The 24,495-nt window shown below is 39.7% G+C and overlaps 1 protein-coding gene and 1 long non-coding RNA gene across 2 annotated transcripts; one reads left to right on the top strand and one right to left on the bottom strand.

The window, feature by feature from the left end:
* The first annotated feature begins 507 nt into the window (after positions 1 to 507).
* LOC134805784 (uncharacterized) lies at positions 508 to 1,375 on the top strand. Its single transcript, XR_010146392.1, has 2 exons — positions 508 to 763; positions 1,185 to 1,375. It is a non-coding gene; the product is annotated as an uncharacterized LOC134805784 (long non-coding RNA).
* An 11,238-nt stretch (positions 1,376 to 12,613) lies between these two features.
* Positions 12,614 to 17,124, bottom strand: LOC134805767 (uncharacterized). The gene is made up of 2 exons (XM_063778995.1): positions 16,138 to 17,124; positions 12,614 to 12,719 (listed from the first exon to the last, which is right to left on the bottom strand). The coding sequence occupies exons 1-2, from the start codon at positions 16,998 to 17,000 to the stop codon at positions 12,707 to 12,709; spliced, it is 876 nt and encodes a 291-aa protein (XP_063635065.1). The 5' UTR covers positions 17,001 to 17,124; the 3' UTR covers positions 12,614 to 12,706.
* Positions 17,125 to 24,495: the final 7,371 nt, after the last annotated feature.

The following is a 24,495-nucleotide window of genomic DNA, read 5'->3' as shown; positions in this document are numbered from 1 at the left end:
GTTCAAATTTAATATTTTTTTGGAAACTGGGCCATGAGTCAAAATGAATACCACAGCAGTGGCTGTGATTGTTGAATAATCTACACAGTCTGAACAGCACCTCTAGCACATCTTGCATCCGCGACTTAGACCGCGACTCGAGTCGACATTCCCGCGGCTGTCAAATCTGTCGATTTCCGTAGCACAACTTGTACCCGCGACTGCAACAGCCGCGTAGAGAACTCAAAGTCGCGGCGCGACTCATCAGTGTTCCCCGATGGAATCAAAGTCTAAACATAAATGCTATTTACATGTGACAACACTGAATCGGAAACAGGGTTGCGCTATTTCATTCGTTCTTTGGTGGTAAAAAATCTAGTTTATTGTCGATGGTTAAGTTTTTCCTGTCAAAGTCAAGGAACTTTCAAATTTTGTCAACATTTAATTACGAGAAAAAATATGAAAAAATGTAAGTAATAGAGCCTTATATACTAAATTTTGATAATATTCCTTAAAATATATAAATAATATATAGTTTATTAATTTCTGTTTAATAAACCTTTTAAATAAAATATTTTTGTAAATAACTATAATTAATGGAATTGCTATTATTGGTTTGGTTCTCATATTCCTGTTGTAAATTGTGTTTTTTTTTTCAGAATAAGTCCAGCATTATCCTAGACACGATTGATATCCCAGCACCCAAAGGAAAATATTGTTAACAGGAACGTGCCAACGGGACCCGAAGTGGAGAGTCAGGAAAAGAAACACACTAGGCAAGCTTGTAGGTTTCAAACGCGGAGCTGTCCGTTTCTAAAGTCACTAAGATGTGAGAAGCGCTTTAGCTTTAAGAACACCACCGAGGAAGTGAACTATTATAATAACCATAATGGTTATGGCATACCTATCTATAATTCATTTTTTTTAGCATTAGAAATAAGGTAAACAATCTTGATGTGTCTTTTAATTGAAAAACTCATTTTAAAAATAAGTTACAGCAAATATGTAACAATTATGAATCTAATACGATCATTTATATTTTTCTGCTTTCATAAGCAAATATTGTGCCAATAATGGATGGCATGTGTGTGTACTGTGTAACTGTTTATGATTTGACAAATTGATATGAAAAGCTTATTTCATAGTCCTCGATGAAGTCACGACCATATTTTATTTTTTTGTTTACAAACCAATTTTCTTTCCAGGGTGATATTTAATTGTCCTACGCCGCATGTCGAATAAAAAGGATGAGAGAAAATACTTTTCAAGGGTAATAAAGAAGATTCTTACAAATTCTCTATTGTGGTTCTAGATGTTAATAATATATTAGGTTTAATAATAAGAAGTCGAATATTGCAAGAATATATAAGGCAAAGCAATATACTATTAATTTAAATATTGCTTTTTTTTTCACTCCTGTATTTTTTACCTGAAATTAAACAAACATAAAGTAGGTAGGTACCTACAACTCATAGAAGCCATGATTAGCTCCCCAAGGCCCACTTCATACCTAATGCTGACAGCAACGTATCATAGCATGATCGTATCAGGCCCTGTCAAACATGAAGTGAAACATCTAGAACGCGGGTATGATCTAGAGGAGTTTCAATATGGTAGACCATATGATAACCGTACCTATGCTACGCAGACTATGACATGAGCGTAACGACTCCTTCAAAATATTGTTGGTCGGGTCGCGAATTTACAAAAGCTATACTATTTCAGTCACGACTCAGATTATAATAGGTGAGCTTTTGTTTATGCATATTAGTTAACAATACCTATACCGTGTCGGTAAAAAGTAGTCACTGAAATGGATTAGCTTTTTGCATACATATTTTCATATATTATTCACGCCAAAACCTAGTCGAGTTTAGTAAGTTCAGGCACGTTTGAATGTGATATCTAAATTTTAATAATACTTATTTACTCAAATGGTTTAGATTTTGTCGCGATATATTTAAACATTAATGCTCTCACAATACCTAGTCGAGCGGAATCTCGCCGTCATTATTCAATATTATTCATCGAGTATTATTTGTACGACACTAAAGTTCACTGAATATTGATTTCAACAATTATTTTTTTACTAAATTACTTTTCACCTAGTATTCATGTAAATTGCCAAAAAAATAGTTTAGGTTAGTTTGATCTGCAACCTCCAAGAAAACGAAATGTTGCTGGAAAAGTGGGTTAGGTTAGGTTAGAACTGCGACCCCCAAGAAAACGAACTGTTACCAAAAATGTGGGTTAGGTTAAGTTAGACCTGCGACCCTCAAGAAAATGAACTGTTGCCAGAAAAGTGGCTTAGGTTAGGTTAGAACTGCAACCCCCAGGAAAATGAACTGTTGCCAGAAAAGTCGTTCTATGTAAAACAAAAAGTCGGTTCGCTGTTTGGTCGCAGTTCACCTAACACGCTCTTCCTCGCTTCGCTCGTCGTCGTACCTATCTTGACTCAGTGAACTCTGTCAAATGACTAGACGATATCGTATTAATAAATATCTAGCAAGTTGAATGATTTGACCATAGAAATGTACTCAAAACGTTGTACACATAGTAATAATCTACATAACAATAATTCTATAAAGTAAAACGTCGTCATGATGAAAATTTGGCGAATGTTGGTTGCCAAAGTAAATCATCTGCGAAAAGTTGTCTGGCAAGTGAAATTCGGACAATAAAACTTCGGAGAAAAGGCAGAACACCGTAGTAAATCTTGGTCCTTAAATAAGTCATCTACTTCGTTATGTACCAATGTATTACAAAATACAGTCTACTTATAATTGTATTACGATTTCACATTAAACATGTCCTAATAAGAAATCTCAACTGATATAGTTCTTAAATGAAAAAAAAATTAGGCATTTTTAAGTAATTAGCACGAACGGTAGTTAATACAATACAATCGGAGTCATTACTAAAATATTATTCAAGTTTAGATCGCAACAAACTAGCATTTGTAGCAACAATATCCATATTAATTTAGCCAACAAAGTCTATACGATTTCAGTAAATTTCTGTACTGTAATGGATTAGGGTTTGGTCAAGTTTTGTCCAAACAAAAGCTAATCCAGTTCAGTTCGCATCTGGACCTTATCAGTATAGGCTTTGTAAATTCGCGAAAATATGTATGCAAAAAGCTAATCCATTTCAGTGACTACTTTTTACCGACACGGTATAGGTATTGTTAACTAATATGCATAAACAAAAGCTCACCTATTATAATCTGAGTCGTGACTGAAATAGTATAGCTTTTGTAAATTCGCGGTCGGGTCGGTCCAGTCACGTCACGGTATGGTGTTGGCAGGGGACGGAATGGTTTAGTGGGTGATGACTGATAATATTTCATACAAAGCATGATTTTGAGCCGGACATGATCCTGTTACAGCCACGTATTACATTACATCATTCTGTTACAGTACGATGCAGCGGGCACAGGCCACATGTAGGTATGTTTTGTTGAAGTCGAGGAAGGTTCCAAACGGTACCTAAATAGTAAGAGATTGTTGAAATTAGACATCTAACCGTGATCCTAAATACTACTACTAAGACTATGGCTTACTTAATAAGTTGGATAGTTTGTTTTGAACATTTGTACCTTTCCACCTCATCGGCTTCGTTTATGTACAAGCAAGCGGGCTCCGTTGTTAGGTTGATGAAAGTTTTGTGTAAGGAAGTCTTAGGATTACTTTTACAAACTTACGAACCTGAATTGAAATTTAAAAAATCCTACATATGTACCTATTTACTTAATTGAGTACCTACAAGCTAGCTGTTTGAAATTAAAGTTGTAAACATGATGGGTGTGTTGTGGTACTTGTAAGTATCACCGTGCATAATCGATATAACAGTGCGTAAAGCGCATTTAGTGATTATTCCATACTTCCTTATCCCTTAGGGCAATAAGTAATTATACAAATTATATTATTACATAATATATGAAACTTGTTTTTAAGTTATAATTATCATGAGTTCAGTTAAAAAAGTACAAGCAAACCACCCGCGAGAGCGAGTCGCGTTATAAAGTCGCGTAGACTTCAACTCGCGGATTGACATAAAGCCGAGAGAATATTTTGTCTCAAAATAGGCAGTTGTGCTACGGATTTTAGTTCAAAGTCGCGATCGTTGTCATTTTCTGACAGTGATACCTGATCGCGAGATTGTCGCGGCTCTCGCGCGTGAGTTGTGCGCCAACACGCGACAAGCCGCCAAGTCGCGCCGATCTGTCTCTTCTCGCGCCTGTCGCGGCCAGTTGTGCTAGAGGTGCAGGGAATCACAGGGAGAATTAGTAGCGCCTAGAGAGGTTTTACTAAGTATCGAAGACTGAGGGTCTATTGTGTTTCTAGGCTATCTCTATGGGACACTAGATCTAATTTTGTTTGGTGGTTTAGTTTGTGTAAGGTTTTTGGCATCCGGTTATCACTGTTATCAGCAATCATTATTCTATGCCCTTACTTTTATGAATACGGCTGTGTGTAATAATTAAAAAGTTAATAAATAGGTAAAAAAAAAACATTGGAGAGTAAGTCTCTTTGTTTATCGAGACTATTTATTTGGAAGTGTCGTAGTCTCTCTGAATAAGAAGTGTAATGGCTAGCTAGTCGTGTGGGGTTGTAACTAGTTATGTATATTATTTGTATTTATTTATTTGCTGAATATGGGTTTACAAAGGTGTACAATAACATATTAATTAGTTCAACCATACCCTGCTTGGTGTATTAATTAATTGAAATGTTTTTAAATTTAGTATTGAAATTTATTTGAATTTCATGTTTTTATTATGTAATTTTATTTTAAATGTACTTATATGGAATGGACATCTCTGGAGTGGATTGATTTCATTCATTCATATACCAAAGAAATCTCCTCTGCACTCTCTTTCTCTTTCCAATGCGATGAATAGTGAGGCCGCTAGACCGTGCTACAGTGTTCTAAGATGTTACAAACGAAGCAGTTATAAGAAAAGGATATAATCTGTTGCTGTTCGAAATTGTTTACCAGGCCTTATGATAGAATCTAGCATTATATATAGAAATATTTTAAAAAAATTGCCTCAATATACAACCTCAATGCATGGTACAAAGCTCATCTTTTTGTCAAATATAACTCCAAGGTTTTTGATATGGTCAAATTCACTAAATTACTCTCTAGCGTTGTGGTAGAACGAATGTATACAGTTCAAATTTGTTGTAAATTTCATATGTAAACATTTTATGATATTCGACTGCATGGAGTTCTCAGCGTAGACTATTGATTTACTCTGTATAGGCCGCTTTAGGTACTAATGTTCCACGTAACCAGGTGTAGGAATTTGTCTAGCAAACTATAAATCGTCGGCGTATAGACGCGGGCAGAAATATACAAAACTATTTGGAATACAAATAATAAAAATATTTAATACGATTGCATTAACCTGGGATCCCTGCAGAACTCCGGAACTAATGTCTCGCATTAGCTCCTTGATCTCAATATGATTTTAACCACGGGAGAAGAGACCATAAATATCTTAATGAGTCAATTTTGTGATAAGTAAAGTATGGAATGAGAAACGCGACCAAATGCCTTGCTATAATCGGTGTTTTATACGTCTGATCATCGATAGCTTCAACGACATATTCGGGAAAATACATTAAATTGTTAACTACATGTGGGCCTAGCTCTGGCAACCTTGTGCTGGTGATCAGTTATAATTTCGCTAAAGTGTAACTCAATGAATGATCATACTAGAGACTCAAACACTTTTGAATGGATTGAAATTAATTGGTAATTGGAAACTACTAACTAGTGTATTATCATAATATTTATGAATTGGAATAACTTTGGAAAAGTGCGCAACTCTTGGAAATTTGCCATAATTCAATGAGTCATTACTTATAAAAGTAATAATTTATTTAGACATTCAAATACTATTGTTAATACATTTACAAAATAAGTCATGAATTCATACAACAGTCAGCATAATGTACAGCACAATAATAACTAATCTACAATGTACAATTTCTTATCATGTATGATTTAATCAAACTATAGTTACAATTTATACTATAAAGAACTATAAGTAAAACTAAACCTAAACGAACCTATACTAAGCCTACTAACTACCTACTCGAACAACCCACCCCGCATCGCTCCCGGCGAAAAGGTGCCCATCACGCTAGCCGCGTTTCCGCGTTGAATCGCGATTAGGGCTTGCAAATATTCGAAACTTTCAGGTATTCGAATATTCGACTTTTTCTGACGACATATTCGAATATTCGAATAATTATTCGAATATTATAAAAAATAAGAAAAAGAACGAGAAATCGGTTTATTATCGTTTTATTCAAAAGCTTATTTCACATATTGCTAAAACTAATGATATTTTGCAGAAATCCACTTAATTGACTAGATTTTATCATCCTACTATGAGATGCCCACATTTATAAAAACAAGTAAAACGCCAAAATAAGACGTATTCAATATTTCTAGATAAAACTTTTATTATAAATGCGCCGTTGAGTGAAATAATATAACTTTAATCATCTAAACCAAACCTAGGTATGTAAGATATTTTTTAATACAGTTGCTCACAAAGTGCTACTTTACGTAGCTGTTTAGCGTGCGGAAAGTTGGTTATGTCGAACTAGTGCTTTTTACTTTTCCAATTTTTTAAATTTATACTTGTTCCAATTCACGACTACTTATTGATGAGTGTTAATATTAGTTTCCTTTAAACGTCGTAATCAGCATAAAAACCTACTGTTAATGTAAGAATATGAAAAATATACATATTTCATATTTTAATACTTACCTCTTCATCATTATAACACGTTTATTTTTTAATATTGAATATTGAAAATTCCGTTCTTAATAAGGTGTCTGAATGGAACGGAATAGCTGCCAAACGCCCATAGATATAATATACTTAAAGACGACGTCTAAGCGAGCTGTCACTGTTACCACTTTTGTTTAGTGTACGATTAACAATGTTTTACTTATTTTTTCGCAACTGTATTAAAAAACGTCGTTCGATACACGTGCGGAAATGTCATTCTTCACTCGTCCCGAGTCTTCCCACTCGCCTGCGGCTCGTGGCAAGATATCTCGGTACTCGTGAAGTAATGACATACCTTCCGCACTAGCATCGAAATGTACTATTTTAATACAGTTGCTCACAAAGTGCTACTTTACGTAGCTGTTTAGCGTGCGGAAAGTTGGTTATGTCGAACTAGTGCTTTTTACTTTTCCAATTTTTTTAAATTTATACTTGTTCCAATTCACGACTACTTATTGATGAGTGTTAATATTAGTTTCCTTTAAACGTCGTAATCAGCATAAAAACCTACTGTTAATGTAAGAATATGAAAAATATACATATTTCATATTTTAATACTTACCTCTTCATCATTATAACACGTTTATTTTTTAATATTGAATATTGAAAATTCCGTTCTTAATAAGGTGTCTGAATGGAACGGAATAGCTGCCAAACGCCCATAGATATAATATACTTAAAGACGACGTCTAAGCGAGCTGTCACTGTTACCACTTTTGTTTAGTGTACGATTAACAATGTTTTACTTATTTTTTCGCAACTGTATTAAAAAACGTCGTTCGATACACGTGCGGAAATGTCATTCTTCACTCGTCCCGAGTCTTCCCACTCGCCTGCGGCTCGTGGCAAGATATCTCGGTACTCGTGAAGTAATGACATACCTTCCGCACTAGCATCGAAATGTACTATTTTTTAGTAGGTAATTATTTTCTGATTTAAATTAACTTGTAGTCACTCAGAGGCCTTAATTAATGGTCGGCTTAATTATATAATATTGGAATATTTAAGGGAAAAAGTTAGTTGACTACTGGATTATTCGTCAGCTAAAGGTGCATAGTTAGATTACCTAGTTGGGCAGGTTTGGTATGATCAAATTTGAGAATTGCGATAAGTGCGGGCAAGGTTTAGTCTTAATAAACAGAATGACCCTTTAACTTAAAACTTATGCACCGTAAAAATAACATACTTTTTGATTTCGTTTTCTTTCAAATTGAGTTAGGTTTCACTATATTCACGAAGTCTATCGAGAGGAATACAGTAAAAAATATTATTTCCTTCGTATTTGGGTACCTACCCATTACTCATTCACTGTAAATACCCGGAAAACACACAGAAACTGTAAGTACTGTAACTGCAGCGGATTAAATAGATTTTTTATAGTAATAAAAAATATTCGAATATTCGAAACCTGAGCGGCCGAATATTCGAATATCAAAACAGGCCGAATATTCGACAAATTCGAATATTCGAATATTCGAATTGCAAGCCCTAATCGCGATAGACAACCTCTGCGCTAGGAACGACCCGGAGCGGGGGTCGAGACCCCTCTGCTGCAGGCGACGCCCCAGCTCCCCAAGAAAGGTTTTCGCCTCCGCGCACCAGCACCCAGACGTCTCCACGGCAAGGGGAACGAACAAGAAATTTGACAGCCCGGAGTACTTGTCCCTCTTTAGGGACGCCGCCTGCTCAGCGGCTGCTCCTGCCGACCGCACGGTGCGGCCAAGGTGCGATGCGGCGAACGTACTGACGCAGGTGGCATCCCACAAAAGGCACTTACCTCTTTCCCACGGCACCAGAGTCAACCCATCCGGCCTTTTGCCATCCGACCGACTAAGACCCGGTGGCTCCAGCACACAAGGGACATTGGCTGACAACAATGCCCTTCGGATAATATCATTTAAAGCGTGGTGCCGTGGGAACCTCCCTGCGCACCGGCAACAGCTCAAGGCATGGTGCCCGCTGCTCTCCACCATAGTACCGCAGATGCATATATGTGGTTGACAAACATCGCAGCCCAGACGGAGAGCAACGGCAACCCGCAACGAGTCATTGTCGAGTAGGGTGCCTAAGTTCGGAGAAGGGAGGGCGTGCAACCAAGCACCAGATTCCGGCACTGAAGCCGCGTTCAGCCTGGCCCTATCAACACCAGAAGCGTTATTTAGAAGGCTATCAAACAGCCGCTTAATTCCGACCTCGTCCCACAAGCGCTGAAGGAACGGCTTTTCAGGCACCGGCGCGCTCGGGTTGAGCGCCTCCCAGGCCGACAACGCAGCGGAAGCGAAAGGTATTGTGGCCTTGCCACCATCTACGGATAAAATCTTAGTAACAAGGTCTACTACCCCCGCCGCCGATGCCAGGAAGGCCGGAAGGCACACATCCCGCACGCGCCGTATGCCAAATCCGCCACTCCGTATAGGCAAGGAAGCCAGGTCCCACTGGTCCGAATTCAAAGCGACATTGAGCACACACTCAGCACACTCCTTCACCACAAGGTCGAACGATTCAATGTGGCCGGGGTGCAGCCAGGCAGGTACCGTACGCAGAAAGTACATTACCTTGGGAACTGCAAAGCAAGACCTCAGCAAGGTGAGTGCCACATGAGCCGAGAGCTTTTTTAGCCTCTCACCAGCGGATCTAAGAAGCTGCTCTCTCGCCTTGAAAGCTTCAGGTATAGCTGCAGGGAAAATCGGAGATCCCAGAAGATCAAAATTTTGGGCAGATAACTCCTTAACACCAGGGAGTAAGGTACCAAACAAAGTAAAGGAAGGTTGAGAGATGGCGCTACAGGGAAAAAACTCACACTTACTGGAGTTGCCCTCGAGTCCCAGCTCCCGGAAAACAGGAAGCAGAGCAAGTAGATCCTGTTCGACCTCCTCTGGCCTACCCCCCAGAGTGCCGTCGTCGAGGTACCAGATGTTTAATGGTGAACGACATCTGGATATGGCTTTTTGAATAGCCAGGCTGAAAACTAGGGGGCCAAGCGGGTCACCCTGCTGAGCACCGACCTGAGATGGAATGAGTGCACCATTAAAGAAGAGCTTGGAAGGGGACGAATAACATTGATGTAAGAAAGGGTAGAGAGCTGGAACTTTCTCCCGAACCTCTGCTAGAAGAGTGTCGCGTTCTAAAGAGTTGAACGCATTCCTAATGTCCAGCTTGATGATAATACAATCCGCATTATTCGGGTCGAGCGCGAAGGCTCGAACGGCGTGGATGGCAGCCTCACAACCCAGTTTTGTCCCAAAGCCCAGCTGGCATGGTTGCAAATAGGGTGCCATTTCGTCTCGCACGGCATAGCAACCGAGCTTTGCAGTTAAACGGCGGAAGACGCTGCCGACAGCAATAGGCCTTAAACCGCCATCCTTTTTCGATAGTGCGCATAAGGACGCACCGTACATATAAGGACATACCAAGGGGTTCAGCTGACCACTAAGGAGGAAGTTACACAGTCTAGTCAAGCACTCCAGCAACCGAAGGCCATTCTCGCCAGCAGAACCTGAAATAAGCTCCTTCAGATGCGATGGGTGAATACCATCCAAGCCTGCTGCCGAAGCACTGTTAAAGGAGCCTAGAGCCTGTGCAACCTCCTCCGGCGTGACTGTGAGAGGTGGGCAGGATCTGTCTGGTTCTGGTGGAAACAACAACGGCCGGGATGGGGCAGGGTGTTTTAACTGCAAGTTGGCAAGGGTTTCAGGGCTCGACGGTGCCACAGTATCGTCCGACATCAAAACCCTGACTGCACCCCTAAGATCGCCCTCGAAAACTTTCGACTCGATAGATCTCAGGACCGAGTGCGGCCTTAAAACCACCGACTCGGCTTCGACGCCCAAAGTATCGATGACCCCCACCGATGCGATGTTACGCTTCACTTTTGTGGTCAAGTTACCCGGACCAGTTGCTTCTGGCGCTTTCAATGCGGCATAGGCAAAGGATAGTAACTCGAACCACTCTGACGTACCATTGGTATCGATGCATCTATCGATCACATCGCACAATTTGCCCGCAGCAAGGTTTCGAGCTCCTCTAGGGATGTGACGCAACACCCGCACCGACTTCCTAAAGGTGGCCAGGTCCTCAAAACCCGAGGTACTACCACTGTCGTCCGAGAGCACGCGCCGCTGCTGCTGCACCGCAACTGAGGGGGAGGGGGAGGGAGAGAGCGTCGTTCGGGGCACATCTTTGTGTATGTAGGAGTCTAATTAGTATTTGCTTATTTTAATTGTAACATTCCATTACTGAACGCAACCTTTAGCGTGTGATAAGGAGAGCGAGTGTGTGTGAGAGGGAGAGGGGAGATGAGAGCGATGGCGGATTGCGAATTGCGTAAAAGTGTAACTTGGTGGAAAAATAAATCATAAAAAGTGATTTCAAGTGAAAGTGCCTTTTATTTTGGACTCCATCCTACAAATCTCGTCCGGGATAACTCGAATGAAGTGGAAATAAGGTGAAAATACGACTACGACGCTTAACGAAGAAGACGACATAACCTAAAAGACGTGTGGCCCGCCGCTCGGCGGCGCCGATAACGAAGCATAATCTATAAGAAGACGATCACGATAAGAATTCAAGATGACCGACGAGACAACAAAGCCCATGAGCGCATTCTTCATGACCGAAGCCGTTCCAAAATTCAGCAGCGAGGACCTGACCTACAGTTCGACAAAATGGACACAAGACATCGAGGACAATGCAGAGATATTTAGCTGGACTGCACAACAGAAGTTGATTATTGCACGAAAATCTCTGACGGGTACGGCGGAGCTGTGGTTGAAAACCGAAAAAGCCTTTAAATCGTATGATGATCTCAAAGCGGCACTCGTGAAAGAGTTTCCGGATAGCATCAACTCAAAAGAAATGCACGAAACCATGAGTACGCGGAGAAAGAAACCCAGCGAAACCTGTTATCAGTATATGCTAACAATGAAAGAACTTGAAAAAAGGGCTAAGTTTCCTGACTATGTGTCCATACAGTATATCATTGACGGTATTCCAGATAGTCAAGTCAACAAAATGTGTTTATACGGAGTGACTACGTATACGGCTTTAAAAGACAAGCTGGCTATTTATGAGGCCATGAAACTAAAGATGAAACCTCGTCAAGAGTCTCGGAATGAAGGTTCGCGCACTGAAAATACAAAAAACAATCATCAGAGATGCTTCAAGTGTGGCGAGCCGGGGCATTTGGCTAGTGGGTGTTCGAGCGACATAAAGTGTTTCCGGTGTAATTCCTATGGGCATATTGGCGTTAATTGCAAGGCCAGTATCAGCGGAAGCAAAGATGGCGGCCTAGCAACAGCATCAACTCCGCGCAATGTTGGTAATACAGGAGGAAACAACGCGCGCGAGCGGCGATCGATGTTTGCCGGAGCCGAGTTCACAGAGGGCGCTGTACGTGAGAACCAATGTAAATGCTGCGTGGAACAAAACGCTCAATGGAATGAAACGTCACAGGTCAGTTCAATCATTCTATTTGACACTGACGTTTCTGACAGTGACAGTTATAAGTTGGAGAGACCCAATGTTTATAATGTGAATGACGACGGTTCGTTTAATAAATCCACGAAGATGATTAAGATTGCCGATATTGAAGTGAAGTGTTTAATAGATACGGGCAGTGACCTTAACTTGGTTTCGTTTGATTTGTTTACAGACTTGAACAATTTGAACGTGAACATTCAGTGTTGTGAACGGGAGGAGACGACGTTGACGGGATTAGGTGGTAAGGTGTATGCAATCGGTAAGTTTACTTACAGTTTAGTAATGGATGGTCAGTGTTATGATTTTGTATTTTTTGTTGTACCTACGGGTACCATGCCTTATTGTTGTATATGGGAGCAAATGACACGACCGGCTTGCTTCAGAACTGGTTTATTACTGTCTTACATACTTGCATACATGACACTCCTCCCACGCTTATTCTGGAAACCTGATAACAATAGATAATCACAGGTAAACACCCTGAACAATTGAGACTTACAAACTAAATCTTATAATTTACAACCTTATCTCTAGGGCGCAAGTTAATGCGACGAGCGCCAGACTCACACATTGCCGCGTTATCATTATCAGTAACAACAGCTGATGGCACGGAGTCCGTAGTCTCCGTACGAGCGGTAGCAACGGTGTTTGCGTGTGAGTGTCGCGCTTCAGTCATCCCCTCCGCGTTTACATTTTGCTCGAGGCCTGACTGTGACATCGCAGATGACGAACCTGCGATCAGCTGTTTGTCCCCTCCCGACAAAATAGAATCGGCAATGGCGCCATCTTCGCATTCAAAAAACTCGTCATTTGTATTGTGTCGTTCGCTTGTATTTGAAGAGTTAGGCATTACCGATTCCACTCCTGTGGAGTTTGGCTCAGCAATACTTAACCGAGGTGGTTCTGAGTTAATAATATTTGGTGGCGACAAATCGGAACAATCGTAATCAGTACTGATCGGTGCATAATAACGTCTTAATTGATCAACATGGCGTTTACATATGCCGAGACTGTTCACAAATACTGTATACATTCTATTACCTAACTTATTAACAATCCTACCTAATAGCCAAGTAGGTTTTTGGGATATGTAACAACGAACCCAGACATCATCTCCAGCCTCAAACAATCTACACCTATTTGTGCCGACATCCAAAATTGATATATTAAGTTTTTGTTTTGGTAAAATTAAATGCAAACGTGTACGCAAATCTCGACCAAACATCAATCTAGCAGGTGAGTCACCGGCCGCGCAGTGCGGCGTAGTACGGTATTCAAATAAGTACCTTGCTAATTGCCTATTTATTTCTACGATCGTTGAATTTGATTTTTTTTGTAGTATGCATTTTAACATTCTTTTACACAATTTTACATATATTTCGGCTTGCCCGTTGCTACAAGGATGATAGATAGGAGAAGTTAGATGTTTTATTCCATTAGACTGACAGAACTTTTTAAATTCCTCGTTACTAATCTTTGGATCGTTATCCGATACAATTAATAATGGATACCCAAAAACGTAGAATAACATGGCTAATTTACTAACTAATGTCTTTGTGGATAAATCATTCATATATATGCAATCTACCCACTTACTATAACTATCTACTACAATAAGAAATACTTTCTGATCATATTGAGCGTAATCGATGTGTATGCGCTCCCACGGGCCGGATGCGCGGGGCCAGGGCCGGAACGCTGCGCGCGCGGGCGCGGCGCGTAGTGCGCTGCACGTACTACACGCGAGAACCATGCGTTCGATTTCCGAATCGATACCCGGAAACCAAAACTTACTCCGTGCTAAATTTTTAGTTTTAACTACGCCAAAATGACCCTTATGTAACTCCCTAATCAAATGTTCTCGATATATTTGTGGAATAACAATCCTATGCCCGCGTAAAACACAGCCGTCCTCCACGTCTAAATCATTTTTACAATTATAATATGGTAAAATATTTTTACACTTTATCTTACGTGGCCATCCGAAACGAATGTATTTAGATACCATCTGCAGTACCTTATCTTTCAATGTAGCCTCCTTAATGTCATCGAACAAAACGGGCAGTGTACTATCTGTAATAAAATTAAGATATGATCCGCCCCTGCATATGTCTGGTTCGCTATCTGTGTCAATGGGTGACCTTGAAAAGTAGTCCGCTATGGCATTTTTTTCACTCGTTATATATTGGATTTTATAGTTGTATGCGGACAGGAAAATAGCATATCGCTGTAATCGCGAAGCCGCCATAATAGGAATGCCATTTTTTTTTCCAAATATGGCTAACAAGGGTTGATGGTCAGTCCTAAGAACGAAAGGTATGTCGCGACCATATAGGTATTGGTGGAAATGCCTAACACCGAACACTATAGCCGCGGCTTCTTTATTAATCTGGCTATAGTTTTTTTCACTCGCCGATAAGGACCTCGAGGCAAATGCGAGCGGTCTCTCATGACCCTCGGCTCCTTGCGCCAGCCAAGCGCCAAGGCCCCCGGGGCCCGCGTCAACTGTTAGCACCAGACGTGCAGCGGGATCGAAATGAGTTAGCACCCTATCAGAAGATAATTCTCGCTTTATCGTATTAAAGGCATTTTCGTGCCTATCATTCCATACCCAGGGAACGTCTTTACGAAGCAGTTCGTGCAACGGACTCAGTGTGGACGCGGCGCTAGGAATAAAATTACGATAGTAATTTATAGCTCCCAGGAATTTTTGTACATCCATTACATTTTTAGGTGTAGGTGCCCCTAAAATTGCTTCTGTCTTTTTTGGACACGTTCTAATGCCATGCCTGTCGATGACGTAACCTAGGTATGTAACACTTGGGCGGAAAAATTCGCATTTCTCTTTTTTTAACCGTAGGCCCGCGTCCCGTAGCCTATGAAGTACCTCACGCAATCTAGACATGTGTTGTTCCCTAGTGCTGCCTGTGACACATACATCGTCAATCCAACAGGACACGCCTTCGATACCGGCTAACAACGTCTCCATCGTCCTTTGGAAAATGGCCGGCGCATTGGCCAAACCATAGACGAGGCGGGTGTACTTAAATAGCCCCCGTGACGTATTTATGGTAGTAAGCTCCTGAGATTTATCCTCAATAGGAAACTGGTTGTATGCGTCACTGAGATCAATCTTAGTATAAGATTGGCCTCCTCCTATTTTCGCAAAAACTTCCTCAATTCGCGGCATTGGGTACCTATCCACATGCATGTCTTTATTCAAGGTTACCGAATAGTCTCCTGCAATACGTACTTTACCGTTAGGTTTTAAAACGGGAACTATAGGCGTAGCATAGTTTGAAAAATTTACCGATACCAAAATACCTAACTTGACTAACCGCTCAATTTCTTCTTCTACCTTACTTTTTATAGCAAAAGGTACGGTTCGGGCTTTAAAAAACTTAGGTTCGGTATTTTCCTTAAGACTTAACTTTATTTTAAATTTATTGAATGTGCCTAAACCATCCTCCCATAATTCGGCATACTCATTAATCAAACTTTTCACATCGGTTTCATCATTATGCACCGACAGCTTATTCGTTTGTATTGGACGCAATTCAAATCCAAATTTGAACATAAAATCACGACCTAAAAGCGGTGGCCCTCCGTTCTCAACAACGTAGATGTTAATCTTATTTATAATACCTTTATAATTAATATCAACTGAAAAATAACCTAAAGGCGTGATTTTGTGTCCATTATACACACATAATTTTATATATGTTTTTATTAGAGGTTGTTTAAAAAATTGAGCCATATACATTTTTTTTGAAATCACCGAAAGTCCAGAACCGGAATCAAGTTCCATACTAATTTCTTTATTATTTATGTTAACACGCAAAATAATAGGAGCATAATTTTCATACCTTAGGTTAAAGAGTTCACATTCCTTACAGTCTTGACAGGTAGTATCCGAATCTTGTCCTTGAGTTTCCATACAATTAACCCGAACCTTACACACTTTCTTTAAATGTCCTTTTTCACCACACTTCTGGCAACGCAAACTTTTATAGCGACACTTATCACTATTATGATTTTTCATTCCACATACGATACAACGAGGAACATCACTATCGCGCTGATATCTCGAACTGGAGCCCGAGGTCGCGCGGCCGGGCGCGCGGCGGTCGGACCTGTCGCTCGACCTACCGTCGCTGCCTACCCGAAACACCGGCTCCTGCTTCACTATCACATCAGCGCCAGATGTATCCACCTTTTTTGCCTCTCGTGCGCACTCAGCCTTCTCCGCAATTTCCAGTGCCTTCGCGAAGGTCAAACTTTTATAGTCTTGCTCAAATAGCTTGTCCCTTTCATGGCCCATGCCCAACCCGAGGACGAAACGGTCCAGCAGAACCATATCTAAGGCGGTACCGAATTCGCAATAGCATGCGAGACCCCTTAATCGCGCCGCCCAGTCACCTAGGGTTTCACCAGGACTCCTTGTAGCACCGTAGAATTTTGCCTTCTCGACGAACGAACACTGCTTGGGTTTAAAATGCTTATCGAGTACATCAACCAATTCCTTGTACGTTTTCGTTTCAATGTCATCTGGGTATACGAGATTACGTAACAGCCGGTACGACTCATCCGAAAAGTATGTTAACAGCACTGCACTTTTATTGCTATCCTCGATGGAGTTCAAAAGCAGGAATTTTGTTAACTTTCCCTTAAAAATGAGCCAATCGCCAGTTTTGTGGTCGAAAACCGATAATTTTCCTGTAAACGACATATTTTTTAAACTCGCGGGTAACTTCACAACTCGTCAGCCAATGTTGTATATGGGAGCAAATGACACGACCGGCTTGCTTCAGAACTGGTTTATTACTGTCTTACATACTTGCATACATGACACTTATGCAGTTATTTTGGGTCAGCCTTTTATTGCCAACACAGTGATTATAATTGATGGAGGTGCAATTGCAGTGAGGCCACGGACAGGCGATATCATAGACTGGTGGTGCCTGTTTTCGACAAACGATTCTGAGAGTCCTTTAGTCCAGGAACTGAGAGCATCTTATCAACCAAATAAAATAAAAGATGCCCCTATTAAACTGAGAATAGTGTTAAAAGATGATATCCCAGTTGTGCAACGACCACGGCGATTAGCTCTTAAAGAAGAAGAAACAGTGAGATCACAAATTAAAGAATGGTTAGATAAAGGTATTATACGACCTAGTTATTCGGAGTACGCTAGTCCTCTGGTGTTGGTGAAGAAAAAGGACGGAACTACCCGAGTTTGTGTGGATTACAGAAAAATCAATCAAAAGATGATCAAAGATGAATATCCACTTCCAGTGATTGACGATCACATCGACAAATTGAGTAAAGCCAGGGTCTTTAGTACGCTAGACCTCAAGAATGGATTTTTTCACTTGCCAATTGAAGAGGACTCAATAAAATATACATCATTTGTGACGAGTAACCCAGAGGGCCAATATGAGTTCCTGCGTGCCCCCTTTGGCTTGTCAGTATGCCCGAAATACTTTATGAGATATATTAACATTATCTTTAGAGAGTTCATCATGGAGGGAATAGTACTGATACTGATATTTATAGACGACCTGATTGTCTTGGCTGAAGATGAAGTACAAGGATTGGAGCGTCTGAAGAAAGTGTTGAAGGTAGCGGAAGAGTATGGTTTAGAAATAAACTGGAAAAAAACTCAGTTGCTGCAACGAACGGTGGAGTATTTAGGCCACATTATAACAAATGGAACGGTGAAACCTTCAAAAGAGAAGACTCGTGCAGTACATGAATTTCCAGAGCCCACCAGCGTAAAAGAAGTACATAGCTTCATAGGACTCACTTCATACTTTAGGAAGTTCATTCCAGACTATGCTATAGTAGCAAGGCCATTGACTGAGATTGTAAGAGTGGGCGAATTTACATTTGGAGTGGAACAGAAGCGTTCATTTGAGAAATTGAAGGCAATACTATGCAGTGACCCAGTGTTGAAGATATTTGACATGCAGTTGGAGACAGAGCTGCACACAGACGCATCAAAGTTAGGATATGCAGCGATTTTACTACAAAAAGATCCTATAGATGGTCAACTTCACCCAGTCCACTATATGAGTAGAAAAACCACAGAAGCACAAAAAAAATGCAGTAGTTATGAGTTAGAAGCTCTCGCAGTGGTAGAGGGAGTAAGAAAATTCAGAAAATATTTAATAGGAATACCATTCAAGATAGTTACTGACTGTGAAGCTTTTCAGAAGACGCTGACTAAGAAAGAAGTGTGTGCTAAGGTTGCCAGGTGGATCATGTTCTTGCAAGACTTTGATTTTACTATTGTACACCGGTCTGGGGAAAAAATGCCACATGTGGACTCATTAAGCAGAAACATTTGTTTTGTTAATTCAGAATTGCATGCCCGCATACAGAAAGCACAAGAAGAAGATGACCATTTAAAAACCATCAGAGAAATATTGAAGGAAAGGACATACAATGATTATTTTGTCGAAAATGGGGTGATTTATAAGGGTATAGGAAAAAAGCTGGTGGTACCGGAAATCATGGATGTGGAAATGATCAGAAGAACTCATGGAGTAGGGCATTTTGGGAAAAAGAAGATCATGAATATTTTGGAAAAGGATTATTACATAAGTAAGTTGGATAGTAAAATTGATAAAGTTTTGTCCACATGTGTACCCTGCATATTGGCCAGTCGTAAGTCAGGGAAAAAGGAGGGGCTTCTAAACCCTATAGATAAAGGAGAAACGCCTCTGACTACCTTACATTGTGATCATCTGGGGCCCCTGGATGCTACCAAAAAGATGTATAATTATATTTTCACGGTTATTGATGCCTTCACCAAATTTGTTTGGATATACCCAGTTAAAACAGTATCAAGCAAGGAAACGGTCGACAAGCTAAAAATGCACCAGAAGGACTATGGAAACCCTTATCGCATAGTGACCGATAGAGGAACTGCCTTTACCGGAAAGGAGTTTACCGAATACTGTGATGAAGAGGGAATCGAGCATATCAAGGTAACAACCGGAGTACCTCGGGGGAATGGCCAAGTGGAGAGGATTCACCGGGTCATCATATCTGTTCTGGCAAAGATGTGCATTGAAGAGCCTGGTCACTGGTACAAATATGTCAGTAAGGTACAGCGGGCAATCAATAGTACACATCAGAGATCCATTTACACATCACCCTTCGAGTTGCTAACTGGCACAACATTAAAACTCAAAGAAGAGCTTAAGCTGGTGGAACGATTGGAAGAAGAAAGTAGAAACGAGTTCATTGAAAATAGAGAAGAGCTGAGGCAGCAAGCTAAGGCACAGCTATTAAAAATTCAGGAAGAGAACCGCAAGACCTACAATAAAACCAGAGTAGCAGGGCAACCCTACAAAGAGGGTGACCTGGTAGCCATTCAACGTACACAATTTGGTAATGCCTTAAAATTGAAACAAAAGTTCTTTGGTCCATACCGAATTATAAAAGAATTGGGAAGAGACAGGTATGAGGTGACAAAAGTGGATAATAGCTCAGAGGGACCAAAGAAGACTACAACCGCTGTGGATCATATGAAACGGTGGGCTTAGTGCAACAGTACCAGTCAATATAAGTGTTGGCGATAAAGGGTGTGACTGTGAAATAACTGTACAGAGTTATATTTCTGTTTTATTTTCTTTTCATTTTCATAAGGTGACCAAGTACCATTGCATACATCTTTCTTGGAGTTTAATCATAATATAACAAGTAGGTAAAAAATTGTAGAAGTAAAATTTAATTAAAAAAAAAAACATTACTACCTGTTAGTATAAAGAAGCAATCTGTTACTGTTGTTAAATGTTTCTCTTAGATTTTCTTTTGTATGAGAATTGTAATTCTATTCAAAGAAGTAGTAATTAGTGTATAGTGGTGGTGGTAGATTGTAAACAAAAGAAATGTGATTTCTCTGAGACTGTGTCTGATACTCATTACATTTAAGTCACAACTGTTTGTTGTAGAATATAGTAGATAATTTAATAAGCCTTGGCTCAGGCTGTGGGCAGCCTGAATTACAGGACGGCCGATTGTAGGAGTCTAATTAGTATTTGCTTATTTTAATTGTAACATTCCATTACTGAACGCAACCTTTAGCGTGTGATAAGGAGAGCGAGTGTGTGTGAGAGGGAGAGGGTAGATGAGAGCGATGGCGGATTGCGAATTGCGTAAAAGTGTAACTTGGTGAAAAAATAAATCATAAAAAGTGATTTCAAGTGAAAGTGCCTTTTATTTTGGACTCCATCCTACATCCCCATTTGTGCCCAATATGCACTTTCAGCCCATGTTCAGTAAATGTGCGCGGAGAATTAGGGCAATGGGGACACCGCACACGGGTAGGAGCCTGCATCTAAACGACTACAAAATTAAATAATACAAAAATAACATTAAATTCATATACAGTAATTTTAAACAATAATAAAAATCCCAATCAAAGGCAAACAAAACGACTACACACATAAAATAACTTAAAATAAGTCTCGTGTAAAATTATAAAATTAGGCCTAAAATCATATTCACATTAATTTACCTAACTTCACTTTGCAAATACGAAGTAAGTATTTAACGTGATTACATGGAATGTATAGAAAAAACAATCATAGTAGAAAATTATAATAATAATGTCAGACTAGTTAAAACAACTGCAATAAATTATCCAAATAATTTTCAATAAAAATTCAAAAGTCAAAACTATTTAAAATAAATTATTTTAAAAAAAGGGGACCAATAAATTAAAATTTAAATGTTCAATTACACAAGTAAACATAAAAGCCGTATGTCAAATTGAATTCTTAAAATAAAAATAAATAAAACTACAATAACATAAATGTCACAAGATTATTACAAAACTAATGAAAAAAAAACATACTACTGAGAACCTACTATAAACGTACGCAAAAATCTAAGTTAACTTAATTAAAAAGATGAAAAGGAAAAAATAAAGTTCTATGTTTTATCCGAGATTAGAACCCGGGACACTAGGATGCATGCCGCTTTTGTAGTCTTCCCGAAATACCACGACGCCAGCACAACACGCTGCGAGGACGGTGAATTATGTAAACAGTAGGTACGCCACAATACCGATGCCGTAACTGTACGAGTAGTAAGGTAGGAACACACAAAGCGTCAAGCCACCCTCCAATTGAAAATAATAACGACGATTTAACTGCACTCCAATAATAACACTGATAATAGTCCGCTTAATCACTGTCGCTCGTCACCCATATCGCTGCCGCTCCGCGCTGTGCAATGCATTTTCGGCCCACAGTTGTGATTAGTGCCTTATATTTACATACATCTTGTGAAGTGAATGTGTATATGAAAGGTGAAATGCCGCCACGTAAATACACTGCTACGACAAATCGCTTGAGGATTGCAGGGTTCCAGTATTCCCACAGGTGCGTTCCACTCCCCACATTAAACCATCACTTTATATGCACACAGATACACCTTTGACAATAAAAGTTTCAGGTGTCCCTTTCGGTCCAGATCCTTGAATGGATATCCAATGTTTTTAAGTATGGAATCACAGTCAATAAATACAGATCCTAAAATCGTTCTGGATTCGTGTCACTTAGGTACTTCACACGTTACATCCTCTGAAATGAATTACATATCTGAGGCTGGTTAGATGCAACAGTCATTCCATTTGCCATGAAAGCCGGATATTATGTCCCTGAGCAACTACGTTTATTCGTATCAAAACACCAAATATCTGGAACTAACTTGCAATCAGTTTTCAAGCATGTTAATAATTATATGAATCATAACAGTGCACAATCAATTTGTCACTACTTATTTTTAATAAAAAAAGAAAGAAAATAAATACGCGGGCGGATTTTCATCTAAAGAGTTCTCATACTTTTTGTAACGAATTCTAACATTGTTTTCCTTTATTTCTTTAAGTATCCCAATCCAACCTTTGGTGAACCATCATATGATGAGATACCTTCTCTTACTTGATTTATTAAAGACACAAATTATAATATTGTCGTAATCAGTTGCATAAAGTGGGGCAAGATTGTATTTACGAGGATTAAGATGACTCTTTTGTTTGAAATTCAATTTGTAATACCTACCTAATGGGTGGCTAATAGAGATCAATTTTATTTAGTACCTATACCCTCAGCTGGACTGACTTCAAAATCTGAAGTAAGCCTAGTGAGTACTAAATCAAGGATGTTATTTTGGTTATCGGAAACGTAATTATAATTATGTTGCTTGAAGTTGTTAAGGGACGCTGGCAAGTCCCTGGCCAGACTAAGTTATCCACAAATCATCTAAGAACACACTACTGAACACTCCTTCATGTAATCATATCTCTGTAAGTATCTACCTACTTGGAGCCTGAAAAGCTGTGATGTGGCTAAGATTGACGCTTTTGAAATGTGGTGTTGGCGAAGACTGCTGCGTATACCTTGGACAGCTAGAAGAACTAACATCTCTATTTTGGAAGAACTCAGTATTACCACACGGCTCTCCGAAGCATGCCATGAACGAACCCTTAGATTCTTCGGACACATTATGAGATCATCAATGCATGATATGGAGAAGTGTATCATCTTGGGGCGAATGAATGGTAAACGCGCTCGGGGTGGGGCTCGTAAGAGATGGTCTGACGCCATGAAGAAGGCGAGTGGCGGCAGCCTGCACCGTGCAGTTCACTTGGCTTATGACCGCAACCAGTGGGGACATGTTGCACATGGTCGCGATCCTCAGCATTGAGGGAACGAGGAAGAAGAAGTATCTACCTACAATGATGTCATAATAACAATAACTACATATCTACATTCCTACAAAATGACGGTTTGTGACAACATGTGATTTGAAATTTGTAAAGATTTTAATGTTAAGTATACAGGAAATAAATATGACGTGGAAAATGGTGGAACATAATCTTAAAATTAATTCAGATGATTTAAAGTTTGAGTGTCCCGAGTTCAATTATAGTCCGAATTATCGCCTTTCCTAAAGTACATGTCCGCGACGCGTAAGAACCGTTCGTTGCGGGTCCAAATGGCTTTTGTTAAGTACTGTGTTTAATACGGGCCCGAGGTTGCCTGGGATGTACTTATGTTAAATTCCTCTAATAGTTATTACTGTGTATAACTAAATATTTTCTTAGTTGTACTTTTCTATAAGTAGTGACCCCTGGTGGGTAAATAAGATTATATGTTTCGTGGCCGTAGCGGTTCGTATACCAGTTTTATGGAATAAAAGTGTTTATTAAATAAATTTTGATTCTCATTTGGACATGTTATGCGTTTGATGAGGATGGTATCCTGGCGTCCTATTTTAAATTTCTGGATATATATTCTCACTCCATAGTGGCTCGAACCGCGACCCTATCAATTCACATAGTTAGCCGTGAGCATTTTTAAAATTTCGAGTAGTGAGGATTTGGGGATTCTGACCTACCCTAAGGTACAACGGTGTAGTATCTGACTTTAAAAATAAAATATTATAAATACTTCAGGACCCCCAACCTCAAATATAACAACCTATTTCACATTTGAGATCTATTGCATGGTTTTAAAGCATCATACAAATAAAACTATGATTCAAAAACTTAACTAATGAAGTTAAGGATCTTTCTGAATTAAATAACAATAAATGTTATTTTTTTAGTTTGATTATTATTAATGATTAATAGCCATCATCTTACTTTAAGAAACATCGTCTTAGTTGATTTAAATTTTATATAATGGAATATCGTATCAACACTTGGACAGCCTTTATGTAGGTTTGTTTAAAAGTAGTATATTACTAATATTTATGAATAACATAGATTGTTTTGGTTTTTTAATGAGTCTGAGTATTAGAATCGTAAGCTTTAACGACAAATATATTTTGTAACTAACTTTTCACACCTCTTATTTAAATGTTAAATCGTAAATCGTAAGTCGTAAATAGTAAATCGTAAACAGTAAACAGTCGGCTCGATTCAGGAAATGAATTAGAGATTAACTAGTGTAAAGGAAGGTGAACTCCTGAGACTGTCGCCCCACCAGCGGGGCTCCCCTTCCCCTTGCGCCGCGCCCCGCAGTCGCCGCAGCGCAAGAGTCAACTCGTCCATTTGCCCGTGGCCCACCTCACAGCACGCACATACTGTCGTCTGAGCCTTTGAGATTACGTCAATCAAAAATAAACAATTTTAGTTCAAGTTTTGTCTCATTTCTGAACCCCTCTTAACAGTTCAGAAGTGCGATCGAACTTACTTTAAAAAT

This window comes from Cydia splendana, unplaced genomic scaffold, assembly GCF_910591565.1.
Source record: "Cydia splendana unplaced genomic scaffold, ilCydSple1.2 scaffold_59_ctg1, whole genome shotgun sequence".
Classification (NCBI taxonomy): domain Eukaryota; kingdom Metazoa; phylum Arthropoda; class Insecta; order Lepidoptera; family Tortricidae; genus Cydia; species Cydia splendana.
The sequence above is the reverse complement of the archived record's forward strand: the minus strand, read 5'-3'. Positions and strand labels throughout refer to the sequence as shown.